Source organism: Pseudophryne corroboree, chromosome 12 (assembly GCF_028390025.1).
Source record: "Pseudophryne corroboree isolate aPseCor3 chromosome 12, aPseCor3.hap2, whole genome shotgun sequence".
NCBI classification, from domain to species: domain Eukaryota; kingdom Metazoa; phylum Chordata; class Amphibia; order Anura; family Myobatrachidae; genus Pseudophryne; species Pseudophryne corroboree.
In genome coordinates, this window is record NC_086455.1 from 42,226,555 (window position 1) to 42,239,401 (window position 12,847).

At 44.8% G+C, this 12,847-nt stretch overlaps 1 protein-coding gene across 1 annotated transcript in view; it reads left to right on the top strand.

The window, feature by feature from the left end:
- Positions 1–305: 305 nt before the first annotated feature.
- LOC134980546 (protein AHNAK2-like) overlaps positions 306–12,847 on the top strand; it is a 230,390-nt gene continuing 217,848 nt past the window's right edge. The window contains exon 1 of the mRNA XM_063947402.1: positions 306–507. Coding sequence (XP_063803472.1) covers positions 453–507 — 55 coding nt within the window. The 5' untranslated portion in view covers positions 306–452. The remainder of the gene's footprint in view (positions 508–12,847) is intronic.

Below are 12,847 nucleotides of genomic sequence, written 5' to 3' on the forward strand. Positions count from 1 at the left end.
CACTGTACGATTCTGTGGAACCGCTGACACATGCAGACTTTATGTCCACTTTACTCACTTAATGCCATATTGGTAGTTTCCTCACAATCAATATTCTAACCATCTCTGCTATGAAAAATAAAAGCTTGCTCAGGATCAGATTCTCAGTTTGACTGTTCTACAATATCAGTTTTGAAAGAGCGTCTGTGCTGTACTCTCCGCAGTGACATGTGATTTCTTCCTCTACAAGATATGGGATCAATTGGATGCAATGTATTTATGGACGGCCTTGAATAATTTGGGCACTTTCCAGGGGCTGTATCATTTGCTGGGTTAGGAGAGAACCAGGAGTGTGTCAGCATTTGCCTTTCTTATACAGCAGCATCTGACTGCTACAGTATGCTTAAGGCTGTCTGGATGTGCATCAGCAGCTAAGGACTGACTCTCGCAGGAGTGCCTGACAATCCTTCAACATGTGCGACTGCTTTCATCTGTTTCTGCCTAACTGGCAAGGATCTCCAGCCAGTGGTGGGAATCTTTTACTATACTAATACGATGCCGTCTGTTTAACTGTATTACTGTATGATCTAATCCTTCTGCCTTTCTGCTTGTAGGGTGTGGCATCTGCTGATAGTGTCAGGAAGGTTTCACTTTGCCTTATGCTGGCTAGAATTAATGTCTAATTTAACAAAATCCAAAACCTATAGCATAATTGCTTGTCATATGTGATGCTACATATGGTGGTCTAGGACTGTAAGATTTTGGTCCAATATACAGTACTTTTAGCTTAACATCACTTTTAACATTTGTTACTAGTTTATTTTTAGGTTCCGTTGTCTATATATTAACATCATTTGTTGCTTAGCATAAAACTTAATTACAATAATCTCTTGGAGTCTGTAAAAGGAATATTAACTATGAAATGGACAATTCTTTTTTTAGCACTTAACAATTAGCTCTGGTTGATCTTTGCAGTTATGACTGTGTTGGAGAATGTTATAGGACTACGTCTAACTGGTCTACTGCTGTGACTTGTGACCTGCTGATTCCCCTGCATTGGGAAATCTTTCATACAGTTTTGCATTGGGAGCCTCTAGTGGCTTAAGAGTTAAGACTATAAATTGAGGCATTTGTTAAATAGACACATTCTAATCCTATAGAACTGCAAAGTCTTCTGATCCTACATACAGTAAACATGCATCCTCATTTATTGACATCTGCTCCTTCAAAGTCAACCCCACGGCTGATAGAAAGGGTGTGTTCCGCAGGTCGCTCAAATATAATTACAAAACAGAAATGACAAGACAATTTACCAGTCATATATTACTTGCATACACTGTAAAAAATACTAATAATAATATATCGATATACATAAAACTCCCTATTTGAAACGAATTGAACATGATATAACCTTGGCTTCATATTTAATGTCTCTTGTCTGTACCGTCTCTGTCCTCTATGTACATTCTATGTACTGGTTATGTTTTATATGTAACTGTTATGTGTCGGAGTGCTGGGGCTATTTTGCTTAACCTTAACTTACGCAATTACTACGTGACGATGGGCTAATTGCATTTGAATATCTTGTGCCAGTACTTACATGCTTCTTAATTATTATTTTTTAAGTATTCAGGCTGATGCTGCGCAATTTCTGATGCATCATAAATAAACAATGATGATGATGATGATGATGATGACAATGCAGACTGATGTATTAAACTCATATAAGGTGTTACACACACACAACCCCCTCCCCCACAAGATAATGGGGGGGTAGGTGGGGGTTGGACTGTAATTTTAAGTCATTTACAGCAGTTTTTTTAAGTAGAGGAACTACCAGTCTATATTCCCTACCACAGGTACTGTACACATACTCTAGTACTGTTTTATTTATCAGTAGCCAATTAACCTACAGTACCCCTATGTTTTTGGATTATGGCAGGAAAACGGAAGATCCGATAGAACCCCCTTAAACACAGGGAATAATAGGACATTGGTGGAATGAAACTCATGTGCTAATTGTTGTGCCCACATACAGTACAATGCCCTGCAAAGTTATTAAACCCACCCCCTAAAAAATGAATAGATGTATCTGTATTACATATAACACTTACACAGATTGTTCCAAAGAGTATTTTTATGGTGAACCAGTAAGGTCTTTAAGTAAATATTCCATTTATTTGTCTGCTGATTTTTTTTTTTTATTCAACTATTGCATAAGTATTCAACCCCTGCAGAGAAGCAATTTTGCTGCAATAAGAGCTTTACATCTGTTGGGGATTTCAGCACTGTCTGGCAGTGAGTTGTGCCCCTTCTTCCTTGCAGATTTGCTCCAGGTTGCTCAGGTTGGTTGAATGACTCATGTCAATTGCAATTTTCAAATAGTGCCACAGATCCTCAATTGGATTGAGGTCCCAACTGTGACTTGGCCATTGTAGAACTTTCTCCTCTCTGTTGTATAACCATGCCTGTGTTGGTTTGGTGATGTGCTTTGAACCATTGTTCTGCTGAAAGCTGACCTTTCTCCCAAGCTTTTGGTTTCTAGAAGACTGAAGCAGATTGTCTTGCAGCATCTCACTGTAGCATACATCAGGGCTGTCAATATTAGCAAGATGGCCAGTCCCCGCTAAGGAAAAGCATTCCTCCAACATGATACCACTATCCCCATTCTACTCTGTTGGGATTGTGTTTGTGGAGGAATAGTAAATGTTTGGTTTACATCACACATACAGGTTGAGTCTCCCTTATCCAAAATGCTTGGGACCAGAGGTATTTTGGATATGGGATTTTTCCGTATTTTGGAATAATTGCATACCATAATGAGATATCATGGTGATGGGACCTAAATCTAAGCACAGAATGCATTTATGTTACATATACACCTTATACACACAGCCTGAAGGTAATTTTAGCCAATATTTTTTATAACTTTGTGCATTAAACAAAGTGTGTCTACATTCACACAATTCATTTATGTTTCATATACACCTTATACATACAGCCTGAAGGTCATTTAATACAATATTTTTAATAACTTTGTGTATTAAACAAAGTTTGTGTACATTGAGCCATCAAAAAACAAAGGTTTCACTATCTCACTCTCACTCAAAAAAGTCCGTATTTCGGAATATTACGTATTTCGGAATATTTGGATATGGGATACTCAACCTGTATTAGTGTCCATATGTGCATCTTTTGCTGGACACACAACTGCAACTTTATGCCAATGCCCTTCCCTGGTGTACATCGGTGCGTATGGCTGTGCAAGGACTGAGGCATCCACTTTGAGTGTCTTTAGTTGCTCAAATACCAATTGATGCGTCTTTAGTCTCAACCATCATTCACACCATCAAAACGTTCACTATCCCCATACTGGGTGCAGGTCCTCTCCTTCAGAGTATGGCCCCCAATGTGACCGATTATGCACCTCAGCTTGCAACCAGGTCAGCGATACCCTGAGATACTCCCATAATGGATGGACCCAGGACTGCCATCAGAAATTGTGGGGCCCTGGACTGACAAAAGAGACAGTGCCCCTCCACCCGCCCCCCCCCCAAAAAAAAAAGATTCTGCCGCACCACTCCACCATTATATGATGTCATACATTACATATAGGTGGAGTGTTGCGGACCTACAGGAATGGTTCACAGAGATCTGATGTCCAGTTGAAGGCTTGTTTTAAGAAGTCTTGGTTCAGCTCTCCAGATATTGGTGGTAGGAGCCAGGGGTGGGCCCTTCTCGCTATAAGGGCCTGGGACACCAGTCCCCACATTCCCCCCTGATGGCTTCCCGGATGGACGATCTCTTTCTGTTCGCTTAACCACCTCCTTGTCCCCGCCCAATACATTTTCAAGGCATTTCTGAGTCCGTGTATCTCAATCGCAGCCATAACTTAGAAACTTAGATACATGTGCAGTAGAAAAAATCCCTCAACTGCGTCCGACATTGGCAGTGTGTCCAGCTAAGAATGAAGCCAATAGCTTTATGAATTGAAACCAAAAAGCTACATATTTTACTCATCTTGCCACAAAACCTTATCCCACATTTTAGCTGGGTCACGCTAATTTTTCTGGCAAACTCCAGATGTACTTTAATGTGTTTTTTTCTCCAGTAATGGCTTCTTTCTAGTCACCCTCCCATACTGCCCAGCAGAGTCAGATTATGGCTAGTGGGGTCCCCAAGGTAACTAAATTGTGGGGGCTTCTACCAATAAAATGTCAATAAGATACACTGGCAGTGTTATTAAAAAGTTTACTGTGTGGTACATAGTCAAAAGGTTGACAATTACAATGTCAGCAGTCATAATGTTGGCACCACAGTGTCGACTGTTTAAATGTTGACATTGATATAACATTGATATGCAATGTGTTGACAGGTGAAATGTTAAAATGGTCAGAATGTCGAAATTAGGGGGTAGTCTGCAAATGGGAGGAGGTATTAGAGGGTTAGGGTTCAGCTGCGTGGAGAGGATGTTAGGGTTAGGCACTAGGCACTAGAGGGAGGGTTAGGGGCAGGGGTTACGGATAGGAAAGAAACACTCACCCGAACGCCGGAGGATCGGAGGTCTGACCACATGACCATTGGGACCCAGTAGACACTGCTGCAGCGGTTGGGAGCATGTAAGTCACCGCTGGGCCACCACGGATGATATCAACATTTCAACGTGTCATCACTGTCTACACCAGGGGTGGGCAATTATTTCAGCTGAGAGGCCACTTGACACTTTCCTGTCAGTATTTGGGGCCGCACACAAAATAGCAGCTCCCCCATGTGCCAAAAATATAGGGACGTGGCTTCATGTGGAAGGGGCATGGGCAAAAAATAATACAGATTCATATTAGGCTGCACAATAGTCTCCATTATTCAAATTACGCCACACAGTAGCGCCACTTACACACATTACACCAGGTAGAGCCCCTTTTACACATATTACGCCAAGTAGAGCCCCTGTCACACATTATGCCAGGTAGAGCCCCATTTTACACATTACGGCAGGTAGAGCTCTCTTTTACACATTTCAGCAGGTAGAGCGCCCTTTTACACATTACGGCAGGTAGAGCTCCCTTTTACACATTACGGCAGGTGGAGCCCCCTTTTACACATTACGGCAGGTAGAGTCCTTTTTTACACATTACGGCAGGTAGAGCTCTATTACACATTACGGTAGGTAGAGCTTCCTTTTACACATTACGGCAGGTAGAGCTCCCTTTTACACATTACAGCAGGTAGAGATCCTTTTTACACAGTACGGAAGGTAGAGCCCCTTTTACACAGTATGGCAGGTAGAGCCCCCTTTTACACAGTACGGCAGGTAGAACCTCCTTTTACACAGTACAGAAGGTAGAGCACCCTTTTACACAGTACAGAAGGTAGAGCACCCTTTTACACAGTACAGAAGGTAGAGGCCCCTTTTACACATTACAGCAGGTAGAGCCCCCTTTTACACAGTACGGCAGGTAGAGCCTCCTTTTACATAGTACAGAAGGTAGAGGCCCCTTTTACACATTACAGCAGGTAGAGGCCCCAAATTATCCAGTGTCTTGCCCCTGGGGAAAGGTGTGACACAGTGATAGAACACAGGGGTGTGACACAGTGACAGAACTGGTGGGGGTGACATAGTGACAGAACATGGGTGCTGTGACACGGTGACAGAACACGGGGGTGTGACATGGTGACAGAACAGGGGGGAGTGACACGGTCACAGAACACGGGGTGTGACACGGTGACAGAACACTGGGGTGTGACATGGTGACAGAACACGGGGGTGACACGGTAACAGAACATGGGAGGGTTGCTCAGTGACAGAACACGGGGGGTGCTTGGGGGTGGTACAGCGAAAGCTAAAGATCTTCCCCCAACCTAAAAACAGTCTGATGCCACTGCCCGCACACACAAATATACACACACACACTAACACACACACACTCTCACACACACACACACACACACACACACACACACACAAAAATACACTTTCTTTCTTTCTCTCACTCACTTTTTCCATTAACTTTCTGATCTGGCTTTCTGGCTGGCAGTGGCAGGAAGGATGGATCTGTAGCAGTCTGGCTCTTGTCCCGTGTAGCCCTGCCCCCTTGTCACCATGTAGCTCCGCCCCCTTTTTGGCTGAACACTGCCGTTGTCATTGGGGACTCTGGAGGTGGGAGGAGGAGGCTACAAGGCAAGCTGACATGCAGCACTGCAGCAGCAGCAGCAGCAGCAGCAGGGGAGACAGGTGCCGGCAGCTTGGAGGTACTGCAGAGCAATTGAAAAGCAGCTCAGCCAGTAGGGGCTTGACATTGTGCGCTGGTGGGAGGCAGTGGGCCGGGCAGGATCGGTTTGCGGGTCGCATCCAGTCCGCGGGCCGTATTTTGCCCACCCCTAGTCTACACGATGAATGTCAATATGGTCAATGTTGTCATTATAGAAGCATAAAATTTGATGGCAGATAAGAACCACTTGGCCCATCTAGTCTGCCCACGTATGATCATATTGACTGAATTTTCTGGGGCTACCTAGTGTAGACAGTGCCTGATTGGTACAGCTTCCATTTCCTCACAATAGATCCAGCAGTGATGTACCTGATTGGTACAGCTTCCATTTCCTCACAATAGATCCAGCAGTGATGTACCTGATTGGTGCAGCTTCCATTTCCTCACATATAGATCCAGCAGTGATGTGCCTGATTGGTACAGCTTCCATTTCCTCACATATAGATCCAGCAGTGATGTACCTGATTGGTACAGCTTCCATTTCCTCACAATAGATCCAGCAGTGATGTACCTGATTGGTACAGCTTCCATTTCCTCACAATAGATCCAGCAGTGATGTACCTGATTGGTGCAGCTTCCATTTCCTCACAATAGATCCAGCAGTGATGTACCTGATTTGGTACAGCTTCCATTTCCTCACATATAGATCCAGCAGTGATGTACCTGATTGGTGCAGCTTCCATTTCCTCACAATAGATCCAGCAGTGATGTATCTGATTGGTACAGCTTCCATTTCCTCACATATAGATCCAGCAGTGATGTAGCCTTTTCATATATTGTCTATAACTTTATCTTTAGTTCTCTTAGAATGCACTTGGGCTTTATTTTCACAGCTCTCATTCAGATTCACAGTTGTATTGAATTGGGGTTTTTTTTTATATACAAAAGCAGTCAATTTTGAATGAGTCACAGGTAGAGACTAACTGAAAGTCAATTGTTAAGGCAATATCTTTCATCTGTGTAAACTTGGAGCTTCCACAGCAGGTTGTTGAATACTTGTGTAAATATAATTTTTCAGTATTTTCATTGAATTAATCTGCAGATAAAAAATTATGAGTTTGAAAATTGACTGTAAGAGCCTACTGGTTGCAATAAAAATACTGTGTGGAACAATTTGTGTAACTGCAATTTTTAATACTGACATTTTACGGGGTTGAATCATTTTGCAAACCACTGTACATTTATGAATAAACATCATTATTGTAAACACAATATTTCTAACAGCATAAACACTAATAATGTATTATAAATCAGTGCAGTCTCACATTATACTGACCCCACAGTATTTGCTATTTGAAAGTGGATGATGATTAAACTGCAGGGGTTGTATCTTCTACAGGTCCTAGGCAGTGCACTGATTAAGCTCACTTCGGATTATGGAGGTCATTCCGAGTTGATCGCTCGCTAGCTGCTTTAAGCAGCAGTGCAAACGCTAAGCCTCCGCCCTCTGGGAGTGTATCTTAGCTTAGCAGAAGTGCGACCGAAAGGTTCGCTGAACTGCTTCAAAATATTTTCATGCAGTTCCTGAGTAGCTGCAGACCTACTCCTACCTTGCGATCACTTCTGTCTGTTTAGTTCATGTTTTGACGTCACAAACAAGCCCTGCGTTCGGCCAGCCACTCCCCCGTTTCCCCAGGCACGCCTACGTTTTTACCTGACACGCCTGCGTTTTTCAGCACACTCCCGGAAAACGGTCATTTACCTCCCAGAAATGCCCCATTCCTGTCAATCACTCACCGATCAGCAGTGCGACTGAAAAGCGTTGCTAGGCCTTGTGTGAAACTGCATCGGCTTTTGTGAAAGCACTTCGCGCGTGCGCAGTGCGCACCATACGCATGCGCAGAAGTACTGATTTTTTTGCCTGATCGCTGCGCTGCGAACAACGGCAGCTAGCGATCAACTCGGAATGACCCCCAATGGGCCTAATTCCGAGTTGATCGCAGCAGCAAATTTGTTAGCAGTTGGGCAAAACCATGTGCACTGCAGGGGGGGGGGGGGGGCAGATGTAACATGTGCAGAAGAGTTATGCTGCTTTCAGATCCCAAATGCCGGATCCCACCCGGTAAGAGAAACGTGTACTTACCGGGTGGGATCCGGCATTTGCGCTCCGTTGCTGGCTTTCCGACCCAGCAATATACCGGGTCGGTTGCCATAGCAGCGGAGGGCGCAGCAGCAGCAGGGGCGGGGGTGGAGGCGGCGCTGGGAGATGAGCTTATCTCCTGCGCCGCCTCTGCCTATGCTGTGAATGGGAGCCATGTCGCATCGGAACGGCTCCCATTCACACTGCGATCAACCCGGTAATAACCCTTCTTTTTTACCGGGTTGAATTCCCGGGTCAGGCGACCCGCTAATTCTGAAAAGGAGCTTTCACGTCGCACACTGACCCGTTTCGACACGGCAATATGCCGTGTCGATACCGGGTTATTTCGATGAGCGCCTGAAATTTTTCGGGTTTTGTGTTTTGGTTTTGGGTTCGGTTCCGCGGCCGTGTTTTGGGTTCGAACGCGTTTTGGCAAAACCTCACCGAATTTTTTTTGTCGGATTCGGGTGTGTTTTGGATTCGGGTGTTTTTTTCAAAAAACACTAAAAAACAGCTTAAATCATAGAATTTGGGGGTCATTTTGATCCCAAAGTATTATTAACCTCAAAAACCATAATTTACACTCATTTTCAGTCTATTCTGAATACCTCACACCTCACAATATTATTTTTAGTCCTAAAATTTGCACCGAGGTCGCTGTGTGAGTAAGATAAGCGACCCTAGTGGCCGACACAAACACCGGGCCCATCTAGGAGTGGCACTGCAGTGTCACGCAGGATGTCCCTTCCAAAAAACCCTCCCCAAACAGCACATGACGCAAAGAAAAAAAGAGGCGCAATGAGGTAGCTGTGTGAGTAAGATTAGCGACCCTAGTGGCCGACACAAACACCGGGCCCATCTAGGAGTGGCACTGCAGTGTCACGCAGGATGTCCCTTCCAAAAAACCCTCCCCAAACAGCACATGACGCAAAGAAAAAAAGAGGCGCAATGAGGTAGCTGTGTGAGTAAGATTAGCGACCCTAGTGGCCGACACAAACACCGGGCCCATCTAGGAGTGGCACTGCAGTGTCACGCAGGATGGCCCTTCCAAAAAACCCTCCCCAAACAGCACATGACGCAAAGAAAAAAAGAGGCGCAATGAGGTAGCTGTGTGAGTAAGATTAGCGACCCTAGTGGCCGACACAAACACCGGGCCCATCTAGGAGTGGCACTGCAGTGTCACGCAGGATGTCCCTTCCAAAAAACCCTCCCCAAACAGCACATGACGCAAAGAAAAAAAGAGGCGCAATGAGGTAGCTGTGTGAGTAAGATTAGCGACCCTAGTGGCCGACACAAACACCGGGCCCATCTAGGAGTGGCACTGCAGTGTCACGCAGGATGGCCCTTCCAAAAAACCCTCCCCAAACAGCACATGACGCAAAGAAAAAAAGAGGCGCAATGAGGTAGCTGTGTGAGTAAGATTAGCGACCCTAGTGGCCGACACAAACACCGGGCCCATCTAGGAGTGGCACTGCAGTGTCACGCAGGATGGCCCTTCCAAAAAACCCTCCCCAAACAGCACATGACGCAAAGAAAAAAAGAGGCGCAATGAGGTAGCTGTGTGAGTAAGATTAGCGACCCTAGTGGCCGACACAAACACCGGGCCCATCTAGGAGTGGCACTGCAGTGTCACGCAGGATGTCCCTTCCAAAAAACCCTCCCCAAACAGCACATGACGCAAAGAAAAAAAGAGGCGCAATGAGGTAGCTGTGTGAGTAAGATTAGCGACCCTAGTGGCCGACACAAACACCGGGCCCATCTAGGAGTGGCACTGCAGTGTCACGCAGGATGTCCCTTCCAAAAAACCCTCCCCAAACAGCACATGACGCAAAGAAAAAAAGAGGCTTTTTACTGATATTTGGTGTTTTGGATTTGACATGCTCTGTACTATGACATTGGGCATCGGCCTTGGCAGACGACGTTGCTGGCATTTCATCGTCTCGGCCATGACTAGTGGCAGCAGCTTCAGCACGAGGTGGAAGTGGATCTTGATCTTTCCCTAATTTTGGAACCTCAACATTTTTGTTCTCCATATTTTAATAGGCACAACTAAAAGGCACCTCAGGTAAACAATGGAGATGGATGGATTGGATACTAGTATACAATTATGGACGGGCTGCCGAGTGCCGACACAGAGGTAGCCACAGCCGTGAACTACCGCACTGTACTGTGTCTGCTGCTAATATATAGACTGGTTGATAAAGAGATAGTATACTCGTAACTAGTATGTATGTATGTATAAAGAAAGAAAAAAAAACCACGGTTAGGTGGTATATACAATTATGGACGGGCTGCCGAGTGCCGACACAGAGGTAGCCACAGCCGTGAACTACCGCACTGTACTGTGTCTGCTGCTAATATATAGACTGGTTGATAAAGAGATAGTATACTCGTAACTAGTATGTATGTATAAAGAAAGAAAAAAAAACCACGGTTAGGTGGTATATACAATTATGGACGGGCTGCCGAGTGCCGACACAGAGGTAGCCACAGCCGTGAACTACCGCACTGTACTGTGTCTGCTGCTAATATATAGACTGGTTGATAAAGAGATAGTATACTCGTAACTAGTATGTATGTATAAAGAAAGAAAAAAAAACCACGGTTAGGTGGTATATACAATTATGGACGGGCTGCCGAGTGCCGACACAGAGGTAGCCACAGCCGTGAACTACCGCACTGTACTGTGTCTGCTGCTAATATATAGACTGGTTGATAAAGAGATAGTATACTCGTAACTAGTATGTATGTATAAAGAAAGAAAAAAAAAACCACGGTTAGGTGGTATATACAATTATGGACGGGCTGCCGAGTGCCGACACAGAGGTAGCCACAGCCGTGAACTACCGCACTGTACTGTGTCTGCTGCTAATATATAGACTGGTTGATAAAGAGATAGTATACTCGTAACTAGTATGTATGTATAAAGAAAGAAAAAAAAACCACGGTTAGGTGGTATATACAATTATGGACGGGCTGCCGAGTGCCGACACAGAGGTAGCCACAGCCGTGAACTACCGCACTGTACTGTGTCTGCTGCTAATATAGACTGGTTGATAAAGAGATAGTATACTACTAATATTATATACTGGTGGTCAGGTCACTGGTCACTAGTCACACTGGCAGTGGCACTCCTGCAGCAAAAGTGTGCACTGTTTAATTTTTATATAATATTATGTACTCCTGGCTCCTGCTATAACCTATAACTTAACTGGCACTGCAGTAGTGCTCCCCAGTCTCCCCCACAATTATAAGCTGTGTGAGCTGAGCAGTCAGACAGATATATAATATATATATAGATGATGCAGCACACTGGCCTGAGCCTGAGCAGTGCACACAGATATGGTATGTGACTGACTGAGTCACTGTGTGTATCGCTTTTTTCAGGCAGAGAACGGATATATTAAATAAACTGCACTGTGTGTCTGGTGGTCACTCACTATATAATATATTATGTACTCCTGGCTCCTGCTATAACCTATAACTGGCACTGCAGTAGTGCTCCCCAGTCTCCCCCACAATTATAAGCTGTGTGAGCTGAGCAGTCAGACAGATATATATAATATTATATATAGATAATAGATGATGCAGCACACTGGCCTGAGCCTGAGCAGTGCACACAGATATGGTATGTGACTGAGTCACTGTGTGCTGTGTATCGCTTTTTTCAGGCAGAGAACGGATTATAAATAAAAGTGGTGGTCACTGGTCACTATCAGCAAAACTCTGCACTGTACACTACTGAGTACTCCTAATGCTCCCCAAAATTAGTAAATCAAGTGTCTCTCTAATCTATTCTAATTCTAAACGGAGAGGACGCCAGCCACGTCCTCTCCCTATCAATCTCAATGCACGTGTGAAAATGGCGGCGACGCGGGCTCCTTATATAGAATCCGAGTCTCGCGATAGAATCCGAGCCTCGCGAGAATCCGACAGCGTCATGATGACGTTCGGGCGCGCTCGGGTTAACCGAGCAAGGCGGGAAGATCCGAGTCGCTCGGACCCGTGAAAAAAAACATGAAGTTCTGGCGGGTTCGGATTCAGAGAAACCGAACCCGCTCATCTCTAGTTATTTGTGCGATGTGAAAGGGGTGTTAGATTTGGGTGGGGTGTGTTCAAACTGAAATCTAAATTGCCAGTTTTTACCCTGCACAGAAACAAAATAACCCACCCAAATGTAACTCTCTGCAAATGTTACATCTGCCTCCCTGCAGTGCACATGGTTTTGCCCAACTGCTAACAAACTTGCTGCTGCGATCAACTCGGAATTACCCCCTATGTGCAGTGTCGCCCATATCTGATCTTTACCATGCATGGGACATGGATTTGATTAATAGAGGCCCCACTCTTCCCTTGTGAGACCAGAGCAGGGACTAAGGGGGTAATTCCAAGTTGATCGCAGCAGGATTTTTGATAGCAATTGGGCAAAACCATGTGCACTGCAGGGGAGGCAGATATAACATGTGCAGAAAGAGTTAAATTTGGGTGGGTTATTTTATTTCTGTGCAGGGTAAATACT